Below are 17,859 nucleotides of genomic sequence, written 5' to 3' on the forward strand. Positions count from 1 at the left end.
GGCGCTAAGAAATCTGTAGGTAACAATGGGAAATCAGACTCTGCTTGGACTGGTGGAGGATTTCTCTAGCGGTAAGCACTTAACACCAATCAAGTAAAAACTAATCCAAACACTTTTAATGTCGATACGTTTGCAATAACACTATTTTGTACTAATCACAGGTGTTTCAAGGATGATGGTGAATGAAGTTGTACAATTAAGGAAAAGCAGAGGCTGTGGGTTTTCGTGCTCTGTCACAAGAGAGAGAGCAGAGTGGTAATCTCAACCATATTAAAGCCATCACAGGTCCTTCTTTTCACATATCAATTGATTTGGCGATCAATCAAAAATGGATCGTCACTATTTGTTCTTCTACAATATAGTTTCATTTATATTTGTACAAGCTTCATAGAGAACTGCTTACTAAACTATTCGGGTTAGTCTTCAGCTCTTTTTTTTTGAGATTTTAAACTTTTTATTTTTCTTGAAATTTGTAATGACCACAAAAACAATTTTTCCTTCTTTATATTGTCTTCTTTCATATTCACATATTTTCTTTTGTCCGGTTTACTATGTTACACACGCAATATCCTTTCCTAGTTCAACAAGAATTCCTAATTTTCTGAACTGGTGAGAAAAGTTTTGTCGGAATCTGATCCGATTACGGATACATATTCAAATTGAATTTTTAGTCAAGAAGAAAATGGGGTAATGTTTTATTCTCAGCTTATTTCATATGTAAATTCTTATGTACATGGAGTGGAAGAGGTATCTAAATAGAGGTGGCGTTATGTGGAGATGACACAGTTTGGAAGAAATCTTGATATACCAAGCAATGTCTCTTTAGAATATTGGAAGTTTGAAAGTTGAAACTGAAGGGAAGGCTACGTTTGCTTAACGTATACGATGCAACTTGGTTAATGAGTTGAGAGCATGTCTCTAACACGTTCTATGTTCTGTCGTACAAAACTACAAACCGCACCAGTTCACACTTGCATTCAATAATCCGACATCCTGAACCGGGCCAGATTATGTTATAGATATACATATATATATATATATATATATATATATATATTACATAAATACGTTATGTTAAATTTACAATGAAGAAATTTCCAGTCTCATAACATACTAACGTAGACGAAACTAGATGAGCAATTAGAGTTGTACACAAGGTTGCAACAGCATAGAAAAATACAGAACAGCATATTTGTAGTATAACTGTATAAGTCTGTTATTAAAATTCAAGTATTCGATTGGATCGGTAGACGAGTTCCTATATTTAAAAAAAAAAAAAAATTGAGGTTATTTAAAAAAAATATTAAGTTTTCAAAGGAATAATTTATTAAGATAATTAGTCAATTCAACGTAAAGAAAAAAACATTGTCCAATAAATTAGTCAAATGTTTGGATTAGTTTCACTATATGTATTAATTACTACTACCTTTTCTAGGCATTTTACGAAAAATGTAAGCATTAATTTTTGCTAAGCTGTCAGTGAAAAGGTTAATGGACCACATGTGTCGACGACAGCAAACTCTATTCTAAATCTAGCTAATCTTCTAACGCGTGAGAGCCTATTTAAAACCACACAAGTTCCTTACCTGTATGTAATCTCTCTACCTCTATTTCTTCTCCATTCTTCTTATTCATCTGCAGCAACCTTTTTTTAGGGTTTATATTATTGGTTAGATAAAGAGAGAGAGAGAGATCATGGGAATATATGGAATGGTGACAGGGAAAGCAGGAAAGAGTGGATTTGGCTCAGCTTCAACTGCTGAAGATGTCACTCAGTCCATTGATGCTAATCATCTCACTGCCATCATCACAGGTTCTGCTTTGTTTTACATCTGATATTCTTTTTTCCAAATCATAAAAAGAGGAAAAACGAAGCAAATCTATTATTGCCAAACAAATTTGTTTTACGTTTTGGTGTCGTGGAAGATATTTTGTCAAAATTAAAAGAAACTTTTAAGATTCAATAATGGTGGAAGAAAAAGTCAAACTTTTAAGATTTAATGTTGGGATTTTATCAGAAATTAATAAGTATAATTTATTTCTCATATTGTAACACCCGAAGATTTTCTTTCCTTTTCGTAAATAATTAACCAAAACATTCTTAATTTTATATTTTCTCTCTAATTAAGATTGAGATACATATAGTAGAACAAAATTTATTTTATATATCAAACTAAGAAAATAGAAAATACAAAATACATGACCATGTTGATTTGATAGTAGTCAACATGCCATTTTTTTTTTTTTATTAACAATTACTTCTGTCTTTCTTCTGATAACGCTAGAATTTACTTTCTATGCATGTGTCTTAATTTGTAAAAAGACACGAAAGTACGAATTTTATCGTTAGTTGTACACTTGTACGTTGCTTCGGCCGTTTGTTGGATTCTTCTTTTGTTTTGTCTTCAATATTTTGAAATAATGATTAAACTATATTGCAAATGAACGAAAAAAAGGTGGAACAAGTGGGATTGGATTGGAGGCAGCAAGAGTGTTAGCAATGAGAGGAGCTCATGTCATCATTGCTGCAAGAAACCCAAAAGCTGGTAATGAATCGAAAGAGATGATTCTTCAGATGAACCCTAAAGCTCGTATCGATTATCTTCAGCTCGATCTCGCTTCCACCAAATCAGTCAGATCCTTCGCCGATCAATTCCTTGCCCTTAATCTCCCTCTCAACATACTCATGTACGTATGGATATCACTTGTTGATTTTTTATCATTTTCTTTTGTGTGCAACGATTGAGAGTTTAATGTTAATTTGTTGTTGTGTCCTTTAAAATGTTAGAAACAATGCAGGGGTTATGTTTTGTCCTTTCCAGCTTACTGAAGATGGTATTGAATCACAATTCGCAACAAACCATATCGGTAAGATTTTTATTTAATGTTTCCTTGTCAGAAAACTATATCGAAATACACAAATGTTTATTTAGTTAGTTTCAAAACATCATGTTTAGTACATGAATACTAAAGAAATAAGTATATGCTAAAGTCAATATATCTATATTTATATTATGTAATAATGGATCGTCCAGGTCACTTTCTGTTGACGAATCTGCTTCTGGAGAAAATGAAGAGTAGCGCAAGAGAAAGTGGAACCGAAGGAAGGATTGTGAATTTATCATCTATTGCTCACACTTATACTTATCCCGAAGGTATCAAGTTCCAAAGCATCAATGACCCTGATGAGTAAGTTTTATTTTTTTAATTAGTTCAATTCTATACTTATATTGAACTTGAGATTAAAGTTTATAACTAATGTAAAAGCAAATTCTACATGGTCTATATCATTATTTTAGATATTCGGACAGAAGGGCTTATGGACAATCCAAACTCGCAAACTTGTTGCACTCCAATGCACTATCTCGTAAACTACAGGTAATACATAAACACACACACATACACATTGATATAGTCTTTAACGTACATTTATATGTAAGTGATTAAAAATGTGATGCCATAATACGAAATGATCATGTAGGAAGAAGGTGCAAACATCACAGTAAATTCGGTACACCCTGGACTTGTCACCACCAATCTCTTCCGTCACTCCGGTTTCGGAATGAGTACGTACCGGTTCTATATTATTCATTCCTATAGTACACTTCAATTTTTGATCATTTTTTTTCCTAACTCGACATTTTAATTAACGTATGTTCAGAGGTCTTCAAGGCTATGACTTTCCTCTTGTGGAAAAATATACCTCAGGTGAATTTCAAACCCTTTCTCATTCCGAAATTTTCTTATCAGACTTAATTTTTTTAATTTTAGGTATATGGTTGTTAAATTTTTTAATCTATGGGGTATTGTTAATTAGGGAGCAGCAACGACATGCTACGTCGCAACTCATCCTGATCTCAAAGGCGTCACCGGGAAGTATTTCGGCGACTGTAACATCCTCACTCCAAGCAAATTCGCTACCGACCATTCTTTGGCCGATAAACTTTGGGATTTCAGTGTCAAACTCGTCAATTCTCTCTCTCACTAAAAATGTACCAACAAGTTCAAAATTTATATTTACATTGACATATCTTTTTATATGTCACCACATAGTTTTTTTATGGTATGCAATAATTAGAAAACGTTATCGATTGTGTGAGAATCTAATGAAGTATAAACACACAAAACCTTGTGTAAGAAAATTGTAACATCTTCCTCTAGTATAATAATCTATCAATTCTCCAAATGAAATTGAAAAAAAGTATATTACAAGGTTATATAAAAAAAAAGGATGCACATATTATTGTATATATCCCACTAGATCGATCTATAGGAATATTAAGTGGTCTATGCGGTGTCAATAGTGTATATTGGTTTCTTCAGCCTCCCAAAGGCCCATAATTCGTACAAAGACGGCGGAAAGAGCCACAACCATCGCTGCAAAAATCATCGACACAACTAAGTCCATCTTCGACCTCCGGAAAAGATTCGCCGGCAAACAGATAATCTCCGTAGGAAGATCCAACGGAACCAAAACTGCTGCGTCGGAACCGCACCGCCGCGAGGAGAACTTTCTCCGCACGGAAGAAGAAGAAGACGGGTAAATAGCCGAGGTGAATGCGAATTCCGGTGCGAAAAAGATGACCGCGACCGTGATCAACAGAAACAACGTCAACGTCACGCCCTGTACGAAAATCGGAATCCGCCAGGTGAATCGATGAGTAAGGGATGAGAAAAGATTGCGAATCATTCTTGGTTTGAAGTTTTTTTTCTTAAGGGTTTCGAATTTTTTCTCTTTTCTGTCTCTATGGGTTTGTAGTTTCTAAACCGGTCGTAAATATTACTTCCACCGTATACAGGGCCAGCTTTCCTCGGACTTTGTACCAAATTTTTTTTCTGTTTTCCATTATTTGGAAGTCTTTATTTGTAGATTTTACATATTTGAGATTTTTTTGTCAAATATCAGACATACCCTAAAGTTTTGTAAATTTTTTTTTAAAAGTAACGTGACCTAGTGCAAAAGCACCCCTCGCACCTCCCCATTACCGGGCCTGACCGTATAAAAGTTGGAGTAGCCTCAATGAAGGAGATAAGTAGAGAAGAGAAGATAACCTAATCTCACCTGCTCTTATATTAGTACTAACGACGTATTTATAGACAAACTTTGAAACGACCAAACTTATCGCCGTTTTGGTGTCTTAATCATAATTGAGAAATACAAATAAATATGTCACCACACTGTTTTAGGCATGAGTACGTACCGGTTCTCTATTCTTCATTTTTATCGTACACTTTAATTTTTGATCAATTTCTCTTTAATTCGACATTTTAATTAACGTCTGTTCAGAGGTCATCAAGGCTATGACGTTCCTCTTGTGGAAAAAATATACCTCAGGTGAACTTAAAAAACCCTTTGTCATTTTTGTTTTTCTTATGAGATTTAGTTTTATTATTTTTCTTATATGTTTGTTAATTTTTGTTGGGGGTATTGTTTATTAGGGAGAAGCAACGACATGTTACATCGCACTTCATCCTGATCTCAAAGGCGTCACCGGAAAGTATTTCGGCGACTGTAACGTCATCACTCCGAGCAAATTCGCTACCGACATTTCTTTGGCCGATAAACTTTGGGATCTCAGTGTCAAACTCATCGATTCTCTCTCTCACTAAAAATGTACCAACAACTCAAAAATTTATATTTCTTGATAATGTTATTACATTGACATATCTTTATTATATATCACCACAAAAATTATCGATTGTGTGAGAATCGAATGAAGTATAAACACAAAAATTAGTCTAGTAAAATAACAGTTTCCTCTAGTAATCTATAGTTTCTCCAAATTATATTAAGAGAAGTATACATATATTACAAGGTTATAAAAAAAAATGCACATATAATAACATGTACGAGAATATATGCGATGTCAATAGTGTAGTAATGGGCCTAAATTAGTGGGTTTCTTCTTCAGCCTCCCAAAGGCCCATAGTTCGTACGACGACGGCGGAAAGAGCCACAACAATCGCTGCAAAAACCGGCGGCACAACGAGGTCCATCTTCGACCTCCGGAAAAGATTCGCCGGCAAACAGAACATCTCCGTGGGAAGATCTAACGGAACCAAAACGGCTGCGTCGGAACCGCACCGCCGTGAGAACCCCGCCGAAGAAGAAGAAGAAGACGGGTAAATAGCCGAGACGAATGCGAATTCAGGTGCCAGCGAGATGATCGCGACCGTGATCGTCAGAAACAACGTCCACGTCACGCCGTAGACGAAAAGTGGAACCCGCCAGGCGAATCGGTGAGTCAGAGATGAGAAAAGATTGCGAATCATTTCTTGGTTTATAGTGTTTTTTCTTAAAGGTTTCGAATTTTATCCTTTTCTCTCTGAAGGGTTTATAGTTTTCAAACCGGTCATAAATATTACTTCCACCATGGCACCATATAGAAGATGGAGTAGCTTCGATGAAGGAGATAAGTAGAGAAGAGAAGATAACCTAATCTCACCTGCTCTAACGACGAATTTGAGGACAAACTTTGAAACGACCAAACTTATCGCCGTTTTGGTGTCTTAGATCATATTGTGAATTAAGACGTAGTCAGATTCGCAACTTTGCATACTTTTGGGAGTTAGAGACTGAAGTCGTATTAGTTGTTGTTTAAGTGTTTTCTATTAAGTTTGAAGTAGTCAAGTCATAGGAATGTGTCTTCCAGACTTGTAGGAGCAGTTGAATAAGTTGCAGGTTTTTTAAGAAGTAGTGCTTAGTTTTAGTTCTACTATATAATCCTTTTCCTGTAACTTTTATTTTAAAAATACGAAACATTCAGTTTTTTCTTGGTTCTGAAAAAGCTTTTTTACTTGCAAAGATAACAAAGTGGTATCAGAGCCATTGCTACTAATCTGAGAGAATGAGTGACAAAGACGCGATGGTGTTACCAAAGTTTGATGGAGACTACGAGCATTGGGCGATGCTCATGGAGAATCTGATCAGATCCAAGGAGTGGTGGGATCTGATTGAAACCGGAATACCTAGTCAAGAAAGAGGAACGGTTCTGTCAGGAGCACAAAGAACAGAGGTACTGGAGAGAATTGCAGAGAAGACAGTCATCGATCACAAGATGAAAAACTATCTCTTCGCCTCAATTGACAAGACGATTCTGAAATCGATTCTCAAGAAAGATACCTCGAAGGAGCTGTGGGATTCAATGAAGAAGAAGTATCAAGGAAACGACAGGGTGCAGAGTGCACAACTGCAGAGGCTAAGAAGGTCCTTTGAAGTTCTTGAGATGAACTATGGAGAAACAATTGAAGACTACTTCTTAAGAGTAATGGAAGTAGCAAACGACATGCGTAATCTTAGAGAAGATATGCCTGACTCCAAGATTGTCAAGAAGATTCTCAGAACCTTGGCTGAGAAATTCACATACATTGTATGTGCAATTGAGGAGTCCAAGGATATTCGGAGTATGACAGTTGATGGTCTGCAGAGCTCCTTGAGGGTTCATGAGCAGAACATGGTCAGACACGATGGAGATGAGAAAGCTCTTAAGGTGGAAGGGCAATGGAGAGTAAGCAATGCCAGAGGCCGGGGAGGATATTCATCTAGAGGAAGAGGAAGAAGTGGATATCAAGGAAGAGGTCGAGGCAATGCAAACAAGGATCATGTAGAATGCTTCAAATGTCACAAGAGGGGGCACTACAAATCAGAGTGTCCAGAGTGGGACAAAGAAGCGAACTATGTAGAGCTGGAGGAGGATCTATTGCTGATGGCGCATATAGAGGAAGTCAAGGATGAGGGGGAATAGGTCTGGTTCCTCGACTCGGGCTGCAGTAATCACATGTGTGGTTCGAGAGAGTGGTTCATCGAGTTAGATGACACCTTCAAGAGAACAGTGAAGTTGGGAGACGACAGGAAGATGTCAGTAGACGGAAGAGGGAAGCTACGACTTGAAATCAATGGGAGAATTCAGGTAATCTCAGACGTCTACCTTGTGCCTGGGCTAAAGAACAATCTCCTCAGTGTGGGACAGTTGCAGGAGAAAGGGTTAAGAGTCATAATTGAAGATGGGGCATGCGAAGTGTGGCACAAAGGAGAGAAAAGGTTGATAATGCACTCAACAATGTCAAAAAACAGGATGTTCATAATTTTTGCCACTGTTAGAGAAGCTAAGAGAGGAGAAGAGAGTCGGTGCTTACAAGTGATGGAGAAGACAAATGACTTGTGGCACAGAAGATATGGTCATCTCAACAGTGGAAGCTTAAGAACATTAGCAGAGAAGAACATGGTAACTGGGATGCCTAAGCTGAGCGAAGAAGCAGAAGGAGTTGTGTGTGATGTCTGCATGAGAGGAAAGCAGAACCGTGAAAGCATTCCTAAGAGAAGTGTGTGGAGATCTACTCGGGGGCTTCAACTGGTTCACACTGATATATGTGGACCAATCACTCCATCATCTGAAGGCGGAAAAAGGTACATCATCAATTTCATAGATGATTACAGTAGGAAGTGCTGGACATACTTCTTGACAGAAAAATCAGAAGCGTTTAGAGTGTTTAAGGAGTTCAAAGTTGGAGTAGAAAGAGAATTGGGTCAATTGTTGGTGTGTCTACTTTCTGACAGGGGAGGAGAGTTTAACTCCAGGGAGTTTGACGAATACTGCAGAGAATTTGGTATCAAACGTCAACTCACAGCCGCGTATACACCTCAACAGAACGGAATCGCAGAGAGGAAGAACAGAACAGTCATGAACATGACAAGATGCATGATGCTTGAAACCGGTGTTCCAAGACGTTTTTGGCCGGAAGCAGTTCAATATGCTGTGTACATATTGAACAGGAGTCCATCAAAAGCTCTAAACGATGTCACACCGGAGGAGAAGTGGAGCAACATGAAACCATCAGTAACGCATCTCAGAGTGTTCGGGAGCATTGCGTATGGACTGGTACCATACGAGAAAAGAATTAAACTTGACGAGAAGAGTGTCAAGTGTGTGTTCTTTGGAGTGAGCAAGGAATCAAAGGCGTATCGGTTATACAATCCAGTAACAAAGAAGATTGTAACGAGTAGAGATGTCCAGTTTGATGAGAGTAGAGGATGGATCTGGGAAGATAAACAGGAGGAGAAAGAGCTTCAATGGGATGACTCTGACGCTGAACCTGCAGAAAAACGTGCAGTTGCAGAAGAAGAAAACCGCGTATTAGAGGAAGAAACTGTTGTAGCAGAGGAAGCTCAATCCGGTTTAGAAGCTCAAAATCCAATTGGAGAAGTTCAGGCTCCTATAAGAGAAGGATCCAAGAGGACGATAAGGAGACCAGTGTGGTTCAAGGATTTTGACACTAGAGATGCAGGATTTCTAGTAGAAGAAGATGAAAGAGAGATCTTAGCAATGTTCATAGCTATAGAAGATCCCACGTCGTTTGATGATGCAGCACAACAAGTAGTGTGGAGAGAAGCTATGGAAAAGGAGATCACATCAATTGAAGAGAATAACACTTGGGAGCTTGTTGATCTACCTGAAGGAGCAAAAAAGATTGGAGTAAAGTGGGTATTCAAAACAAAGCTCAACGAGAATGGTGAAATCGACAAATTCAAGGCAAGATTGGTGGCGAAGGGATATCATCAAAAGGAAGGGATAGATTATCATGAGGTCTTCGCACCAGTTGCTAGGTGGGATACCATAAGGGTGATATTAGGACTGGCTGCAGAGAAGGGTTGGTTTGTCTACCAGTTGGATGTGAAGAGTGCTTTCTTGCATGGAGAACTACAGGAATAAGTATTTGTGGAGCAACCAAGAGGTTTGAGGTCAGTAATGAAGCTGAGAAAGTGTACAGACTGAGAAAAGCCTTATACGGCTTGAAACAAACTCCTAGAGCTTGGTATAGTCGTATTGAAGGCTACTTTCTGCGAGAAGGTTTTGAGAAGTGCTACTGTGAGCATACGCTGTTTGTAAAGAAGAAAGACGAACGCAGCTTGGTGGTAACTCTTTATGTTGATAATCTCATCTACACAGGAGACTCTGCAGAAATGCTAGAAGAGTTTAAGATCTCCATGATGAGTGAGTTCTCTATGACCGATCTGGGGAAAATGAAATATTTTCTGGGAGTGGAGGTTGTTCAAGATGAGAAAGGTATCTTCATTANACAACGTTTAAGCAGCTTGTTGGGAGTTTAAGGTATCTAACTGCAATTAGAACAAATTTAATTTATTCAGTAAATCTAGTCAGCAGATACATGGAGAAGCCAAATGAACAGCATATGGCAGCAGCAAAGAGGATCTTAAGATATGTTCAGGGTACATGAGAGTATGGAATTCAGTACAAGTATGGTGGTGAGCAAAAGCTGGTTGGATATGTGGATAGCGACTATGCAGGAGATGCAGATGATTTCAAAAGCACCTCTGGATACGTTTTTATGTTAGGTGGAGGCGCAGTGTCATGGGTCTCAAAGAAGCAGCCAATTGTCACATTGTCTACGACTGAAGCAGAGTTTGTTTCTGTAGCTTATGGGGCTTGTCAAGCGGTGTGGCTCAGAAACATTATGGGTGAGATTGGTTTTCAGCAAGAGGAAGGTACTATCATGTTCTGCGATAACAGTTCAGCAATTAAGTTGTCTAAAAATCCGGTGTTACATGGGAGGAGCAAGCATATTCATGTCAGGTTTCATTATTTGAGAGAATTGGTGAATGATGGAGTAATTCAGCTCGGTTATTGCAGTACACATGATCAGGTCTCCGACATAATGACAAAAGCAGTGAAGCTTGAAGTGTTTGAGAAACTCAGGAGCAGGATGGGTGTTGGCTTGAAGGAAGTGTAAACTGAAAAGAGACTTTCAGTTTAGGGGAGGAAATGAAGTCGTATTAGTTGTTGTCTTAAATGTTTTCTATTAAGTTTGAAGTAGTCAAGTCATGGGAATGTGTCTTCCAGAGTTGTAGGAGCAGTTGAATAAGTTGCAGGTTTTTTAGAAAGTAGTGCTTAGTAACCTTTAGAAAGTAGTGTTTAGTTTTAGTTTTACTATATAATCCTTTTCCTGTAACTTTTATTTTAAAAATACGAAACATTCAGTTTTTTTTGGTTCTGAAAAAGCTTTTTTACTTGCAAAGATAACAGAGACGCACGTTTAGGACAAAAATTAGTTGTCGGAGTCTCGAGTTTAGATATTTTATATTTGACGTACACCAAATAGAGGTGAAATTTACAAACAAGTCAAAGTATGTCATACGTTATTGGTATAAATTAGTAAGAGTTCCATTGGTTCAATGATCTTACCACTTTTTATATGCCGGTTGATCCGAGGTTTTGCTAGGGGTTTATATTAAAAAAAGCTAAAACTGAAGATAAAATTTTGGATTATTAGAAAATTTTAAAATGATTTTGTAGGGTTATAGACTTATAGATTTGAAGGTTTAAAATAAAAATTTACATCAATCCATTATCCATCTTTGAAAATGTATGATTAATATTTGTATGCCTTATTTTGTCAAGAATACCCATTTGTCAAAGTTTTATTGGTATGGGTGACAACATTACTTGCTTTAGCGAATCAGAACAAATTCTTTCAAATATATCTTAAATTTCAAATCTTTACATTTTTAAACCCATCAAACTTCATTCAAACAAAAATAGTAATACTTTTTTATTTAATAAATAGTTAAATACTGTGTAGATTTTTAATTAAAAACTCTAAAATTATCATACTTATTTTCTAAAATTACTATAAAAATAAAAAAAACACCGAGTTTATTAAAAGTTGTTAAAGGTGTAGGAAATAGTCTTAAATGAATTTATTTAACCTTACTCAATTTTTTCGTAAACCTATTGGTTATACATTGTTTTTAATTTTAATTTATGAATATATTTGTGGTATTTTTAGTTATTGTTTTAAAATTTTTTAATTAAAACTATAACAAAAACACGATCTCTTATTGAAGAAAACGAGCCCACATATGTACACGTGGATATTCACCAAGTTTTAAACAAAGAAAAAAAGAGCAACTGAAGTAAATGATTTGGTCTCTTCTCGTACCTTCTTTCCAAGATGTCATCAGCAACTGCCACGATTTGCTTCCCTCTTTTTTTTTCTTTCCATTTTACAAGTCACCCCCACAAGTTTCACTTGAATTTTATAATACTCTCCATACTTTTTTAAATCCCACATATACCCCCTCGAATCAAAAACAACCAAACCTCAAAAAAACTGATAATTTAATATATGTTAAAATTATATACATAAAATTATCACTAAATAAAAAAATAAAGAAACAGAAAATTACTCAATCCAACATTTTTTTTTGTTTTAAAGTACACTTTATTGCAAATATCGGTCCAAAAGTTAACATTTAAAACAATTAAGGACTGTTTTGTGTTTTCTTTTAATTTGGATTTACTTGATTACTAATTTACTATTATTATTTTCTGGTTTTTTTTTCTTCTTCTCTCTCTGCTTTGCTTTGAAAAGTAATCTGGACCGCGAGAACAAAGCTTTTCGTTTTCTGGTTCGTTGCCGCCTTGCACGTTCCTTCTTCTTCTTCCTCCTCCTTCTCTCTCTTCCTCATCTTATCTCCTTCCCCTCTTTTACCCTAACCCTAATTCTCTTCGCCGTCCTCTCTTTTATCTCCCTACCCAATTCGAAATCTTCCAAAGCCTTATCTTCAGATCTTTTAGATCCGTAATTCTCTACTCTTGATTCATTCTTCTACCCCCACATAACTTTTTAGCGTTTCTCTTCCTCGTTTGATTCTTATGAATTGATTTTTTTTTTTTTTAATTCCTTCTGTAAATTTCCGGGATTGAATTAGATTACTCTTTCTCTTAGGAATCAGATAATACAAAGTTTACGGATTGGTATACTAAAACTGTTCAACGATTACGTGATTTCAAATCCCAAGGCTTTAGATCTAAACTCTAGTTAGTAGTTAGTGTTGTTCTGTAAATTGGATGCCACGTTGCGATGGGAGAAGAAGGAACAGTTTGTTTAGAGATGCCAATGGAAGAGATCATGGCGGAAGAGAAGATGTCATCATCATCATCATCAATGGGTCAATTGAAAAGAGAGCGTCTTGATACTACTACTGATGATGAAGTTGGTGTCAAAGGTGATCACTTTCCTAATAAGAAACAAGCAAAAGAAGCTTCTAACGATGACATTACATCGGAGATTTCGAATCCCGTCGCTTCTCCTGTTGAAAGCACATCTCTTTTCCGCGATGTTTCTAGCCAGCCGGTTAAATCCGGTTTAGGTGATCCTGTAGAGTGTTCCGGGAGTGATTTTGGTTCTGAGGAGACTATAAGTGATGGAGAACGTGGTGGCGTAACAGAGGATTCGAGTGATGTGTTGTTACCATCTCGTTTTGTGTTGGAGATTCCTAAGCATCTTAGCTCGACTGGGATCACGAAGATCACGTTTAAGTTGAGTAAACCTAAGAAGGAATTTGATGAGTTGCCCGTGGTAAAGGATCATACTTGGGATGGTGGTGTTGTGAAGATGCCGAAGAAGATTGTTTCTATTAGCTACCCATCTACTGTGAAGAAGCTTTTGGAAACGGGTATCCTCGAAGGCGCTCCAGTGAAGTATATTTCAACCCCACCTGTGGTAAAGTCTGATTCTTTGTGTTTCTTATTGAGCAGAGTTTTGATGTCTTATACACTCGTTATATCACTTTTTATGGCCTTTCAGAGAGAGCTTCAGGGGATAATCCATTCGGTTGGGTATTTGTGTGGCTGTACGAGCTGCAATTTCTCAAAAGTGAGTTTCTTTGCGATCGTTATTCATGGGTTTGTTGTTTCTATGATTTTTTTTGTTCTGTGTGTGTTTTAACGATGTCATATTTTGTTTTGCAAAAAGGTATTAAGTGCATATGAGTTTGAGCTGCATGCTGGTGCAAAAACTAGACATCCTAATAATCACATATTTTTGGAGAATGGAAGGTCGGTTTATAACATACTTCAAGAAGTTAAGACTGCTCCTCGTGATGTTCTCGAGGAAGTGATAAGGAATGTAGCTGGTTCTGCTCTGAATGAGGAGGGATTTCAAGCTTGGAAAGGTGATTGCCAGGTGTCTAGATTGTTGGTGCATCTATGCGCTCTCCATTGATTTTCTTTTGCAATCATTTGCTTTTTGATTAGTAGTATTGAGCCTGATAAGCTGTTATTTCCTGCAGCAAGTTTCCAACAAAGTAATAGCATGTCTGAACAAAACTATATCACGGAACATTCTACTGTCAGGTAATATCACCTCCTACTTGTGGTTTACTACTTGATCTTGTTTGAGATGATAGTCAGTGATACTTTTGGTTTCATATAGCTTTTGGTTCATGCAATCTAAGTTGCCATTTTGTGTTACTATCTGAAAGTGCTTCCTGTGAAAGCTGCAGTTATCTTGGTCCTGGTCCTGGTCTTGATGAGAGTCAGAGTCTTACTCCATGCTCTGTGGAGAACTATTATTATCCAGAGAAAACATATGCAAAGGACACATTGTATGAGCCGAAGCGGCTAGCAAAGAAGTATGCATCTTTGATATTTTCACGTACAAATTAATTACTGTAGTAATCTAGGTATTACTTATGGTCCTTAGGACTATTATCTATGGAGCTATTAAAATTTATTTGGTCGCTAATCCTGTAGGCTTGCTTCTCATGTATCTGGTACGGGTTGTCATAAGAAAGTTTCTGAAGGAAGCAATAGAAAGAGGTTTGTGTTCTTCTATTAGCATTTGAATCTCTAATTGCTATCCAACATTGATGAAAAAGATAAAATCCTCTGTTTCTAGGGACAATGATTTACATCGGTTGCTGTTTATGCCTAATGGGCTTCCGGACGGGACTGAATTGGCTTACTATGTGAAAACGCAGGTTTGTTATTGCAGACAAACGACTTGTTCTACTTGTCTTCCCTATAATTTGAATTGAACCTTAGTTTTATTAACATGTTTATCCCCTACAGAAACTACTACATGGTTACAAGCAAGGAAGTGGTATAGTATGTAGCTGTTGCAGCAGAGAGGTAAATGGTGGTTTAGCAATGCTATGTTTATTGTTCGTCAGATTCAGTTTGAATTTCAGATGTGGTTTTACTTATTTTGTTTTGTATATAATTACAACAGATTAGTCCTTCGCAATTCGAATCTCATGCTGGAATGGCTGCTAGACGACAACCGTGAGTTATTCAATAATATGCTATTTTCCCGTGAGATAGGGATAACTTTAAAGTAAACTTGTAATGTTGGAATGTGTTTCTTAAGTTTTTTGTATCTTCTGCAGTTATCGTCATATCTATATCTCTTCCGGATTGTCATTGCACGATATAGCCATGTCATTGGCGAATGGACATGTCATTACAACTGGTGATAGTGATGACATGTGTTCAATTTGTGGGGATGGTGGAGACTTGTTACTTTGTGCTGGATGTCCTCAAGCATTTCATACATGTAAGTGCTGGAGTATAGTACTCCTTTTCGTGTACTCTAATATATTAAATAAGCTTCTAGGTTTCAACTTGAAAGTAGCTGAAGCACTGATTTCTTAAATGGTTTCCTCAATCGTAATGCATATGGGACAACGTTGGTTAGATATCAACTCTCGTATTTTTTCCTCTGGTTCTGATCCTTCATGTCTCTTTTATATGCAGCTTGTTTGAAATTTCAGTCTATGCCTGAAGGTACTTGGTACTGTTCGAGCTGCAATGATGGACCTGTGTCTTGTAAGGCTACTGCAACTGATCCTTCTAGCAACTTGAAGCCTATAGTTATAAGACTGACAAGAGTCGTTAAAGCGCCAGAAAGCGAAATTGGTGGCTGTGTGTTTTGCAGGTTGGTTGCATAACTATATTTAGTTTTCTCGTATAGATTATAACAGTTGTTTAATCCTAAATACATGTGCAAGCCACTGCAATAGGCACCTTTGATTACTGTGCATGATGTGGAATCTACATGTGGTCTTATTTGATAGGTCCCATGATTTTAGCATTGGAAAATTTGATGATAGGACTGTTATTCTCTGTGACCAGGTACTCCCTTGATTCCAGATTCTTTTAATTCAACTCGTCCTATTAGTAGTTCAGTCTTTTCTGATAATCCTCTTCTACTTTTCTTTTGAAGTGTGAGAAAGAGTACCATGTTGGTTGCCTCAGAGCGAATGGGCTCTGTGATTTGAAAGTAAGTTGTGTTAGGCTGGCTCCTTCTGCTTTGTGCTCACGAGGTCATTCGTATTTTCTCAACTTCTTCCTTGATTGCTGTAGGAAATTCCGCAGGACAAATGGTTCTGTTGTAGTGACTGCAGCAGGATTCACGCGGCAGTTCAGAGTTCTGTTTCTTGTGGGCCGCAAACTATTCCTACACCTCTGTTAGACATGATACGTAGAAAAGACAGAGAAAAAGGAATATATACCGATCATGGGGATACAGTCGAATGGAGGATACTTAGTGGAAAGAGTCGATACCCAGAGCATCTGCCCTTGCTTTCACGAGCGGCTGTTATCTTCAGGGTATGTCTTGACTTCAGATGTGTTCCAACTATGTTTTAATTTAATTACTTGTTAATGATGTGCCGGGGGGTATATATATGTTGAACCACTTTCTCGCGTATAATCTGACCTTCTTAAAATATGTATTACAAAGATGCACCCTAATTCTTTCCTATTTAATCTTCTAGGAGTGCTTTGATCCCATAGTTGCGAAGTCTGGCCGTGATCTCATTCCTGTCATGGTGTATGGGTAAGCAATGACGTCACAAGCTCTAATATAATAGCCATGTTCTGGCAGTGGTTGATTGTCCTTGTAATTCTTGTAATATATTTGCAGGAGAAATATATCTGGCCAGGAGTTTGGAGGAATGTATTGTTTGGTCCTGATTGTAAAGTATGTTCTCTTTCTGTTTATTACTCTGCCTTTTATCTTACAACTTGTTTGTCTTCTATGCTAATAATTGCTTTTTCTCATGATGTTCGTTTAGTTCTCTTGTTGTTTCTGCTGCGCTGCTGAGAATATTTGGTCAGCAAGTTGCTGAACTTCCTATTGTAGCTACAAGCCGAGAGTACCAAGGAAGGGTAAAGCCTCTGTACATGTCATATATTTCATAACATCTCAGGGTTTTTTTTCTTCTTTTGCTTATGGATTAAATTTACTTTTATTATGTAATTTGGTCTCTAGGGATACTTCCAAGGACTGTATGCTTGTGTAGAGAATCTTCTTTCTTCTTTAAATGTTGAGAACCTGGTCCTTCCGGCAGCTGAAGAAGCTGAGTCTATATGGACAAAGAAGTTTGGCTTTACAAGGATGGCTGAACAGCAAGTAAGTGTATTACGTTATGATTTGCTATGAAATTGTGAGTCTTCTATGAAATATAGCTTTGGTTAGTAAGTGTTGGAATCCAATTTGGTAAAAGCAGCAAGAAGCAATAACATGGTATTTTTTTTTTTGCAGTTGCTGGAGTACCAAAAGGAAGTGCAGCTTACAATCTTCAAAGGAACGTCAATGCTTGAGAAGAAAGTACCTAAGACGATTTTATCAGAATCAACAAGTCTCATTTGATCTGATTTGATCTTGAAAAGATTCTTCTGGGATTTTTTTGGTGTTGGAATCTATCCTCTTCTTTGTTTTTTTGTTTTCTGGAAGATGGAGCAGTTTTTTTTTTTTTGTCTATTTTTTTGTAATATTTGGTTCGTTTTTTTGAATATAGATTTGTAGGTTTTACAAAGGATGAGTCCCAGAACAGTTCCATGTTTTGTATAGAGACCAAAGAGAAGAATAAACAGATACATAGAAACAAATATAAACAACATGTTCGTGGGAGTATTAGACTAACCAGAAAAATAAAATAATTTTCAGTCTTATTTAACAGTATCTTTTTTTGTTTTGTACAAGTTTTTGGCAATGCTTATGAAAGATTTGGATACTATATGTTTGAACTTTGAAACAATCTTTGGACTTGTC

The 17,859-nt window shown here is 37.0% G+C and overlaps 5 protein-coding genes across 5 annotated transcripts in view; 3 read left to right on the forward strand and 2 right to left on the reverse strand.

Moving 5' to 3' along the window:
- The window catches only part of LOC104785753 (ADP-ribosylation factor GTPase-activating protein AGD7), a gene marked incomplete in the record, with an annotated part of 4,013 nt that extends 3,487 nt beyond the window's left edge, over positions 1-526 (forward strand). Inside the window, 1 exon segment of the mRNA XM_019245723.1 lies at positions 172-526.
- Positions 1,569-4,091, forward strand: LOC104785754 (short-chain dehydrogenase TIC 32, chloroplastic-like). Its single transcript, XM_010511020.2, has 8 exons — positions 1,569-1,813; positions 2,457-2,688; positions 2,789-2,868; positions 3,036-3,189; positions 3,300-3,378; positions 3,482-3,566; positions 3,662-3,708; positions 3,818-4,091. The coding sequence occupies exons 1-8, from the start codon at positions 1,696-1,698 to the stop codon at positions 3,986-3,988; spliced, it is 966 nt and encodes a 321-aa protein (XP_010509322.1). The 5' UTR covers positions 1,569-1,695; the 3' UTR covers positions 3,989-4,091.
- LOC104785755 lies at positions 4,229-4,744 on the reverse strand. Its single transcript, XM_010511022.2, has one exon. The coding sequence runs from the start codon at positions 4,688-4,690 to the stop codon at positions 4,298-4,300; it is 393 nt and encodes a 130-aa protein (XP_010509324.1). The 5' UTR covers positions 4,691-4,744; the 3' UTR covers positions 4,229-4,297.
- On the reverse strand, positions 5,616-6,648 carry LOC104785756. Its single transcript, XM_010511023.2, has one exon. The coding sequence runs from the start codon at positions 6,271-6,273 to the stop codon at positions 5,893-5,895; it is 381 nt and encodes a 126-aa protein (XP_010509325.1). The 5' UTR covers positions 6,274-6,648; the 3' UTR covers positions 5,616-5,892.
- LOC104785757 lies at positions 12,362-17,759 on the forward strand. Its single transcript, XM_010511024.2, has 19 exons — positions 12,362-13,524; positions 13,609-13,677; positions 13,777-13,975; positions 14,093-14,156; positions 14,306-14,434; positions 14,556-14,621; positions 14,701-14,782; positions 14,874-14,933; positions 15,034-15,086; positions 15,191-15,357; positions 15,558-15,738; positions 15,878-15,935; positions 16,027-16,083; positions 16,167-16,412; positions 16,580-16,641; positions 16,729-16,785; positions 16,880-16,973; positions 17,077-17,217; positions 17,350-17,759. Exons 1-19 carry the CDS (start codon positions 12,883-12,885, stop codon positions 17,455-17,457), a joined length of 2,535 nt encoding a protein of 844 aa, XP_010509326.1. The 5' UTR covers positions 12,362-12,882; the 3' UTR covers positions 17,458-17,759.

This window comes from Camelina sativa, chromosome 5 (genome assembly GCF_000633955.1).
Source record: "Camelina sativa cultivar DH55 chromosome 5, Cs, whole genome shotgun sequence".
NCBI lineage: Eukaryota > Viridiplantae > Streptophyta > Magnoliopsida > Brassicales > Brassicaceae > Camelina > Camelina sativa.

Excerpts from the sequence above, each read along its gene's own strand:
- LOC104785755 (XM_010511022.2), bottom strand. The coding sequence starts at position 4,690 with ATGATTCGCAATCTTTTCTCATCCCTTACTCATCGATTCACCTGGCGG.
- LOC104785757 (XM_010511024.2), top strand. The coding sequence starts at position 12,883 with ATGGGAGAAGAAGGAACAGTTTGTTTAGAGATGCCAATGGAAGAGATC. Across the intron at positions 14,622-14,700 it reads GAAGGAAGCAATAGAAAGAG|GGACAATGATTTACATCGGT; the intron begins GTTTGTGTTCTT and ends CTCTGTTTCTAG. Across the intron at positions 14,934-15,033 it reads GTAGCTGTTGCAGCAGAGAG|ATTAGTCCTTCGCAATTCGA; the intron begins GTAAATGGTGGT and ends TAATTACAACAG.
- LOC104785754 (XM_010511020.2), top strand. The coding sequence starts at position 1,696 with ATGGGAATATATGGAATGGTGACAGGGAAAGCAGGAAAGAGTGGATTT. Across the intron at positions 2,689-2,788 it reads CTCCCTCTCAACATACTCAT|AAACAATGCAGGGGTTATGT; the intron begins GTACGTATGGAT and ends TTAAAATGTTAG. Across the intron at positions 3,567-3,661 it reads TCACTCCGGTTTCGGAATGA|AGGTCTTCAAGGCTATGACT; the intron begins GTACGTACCGGT and ends ACGTATGTTCAG.
- LOC104785756 (XM_010511023.2), bottom strand. The coding sequence starts at position 6,273 with ATGATTCGCAATCTTTTCTCATCTCTGACTCACCGATTCGCCTGGCGG.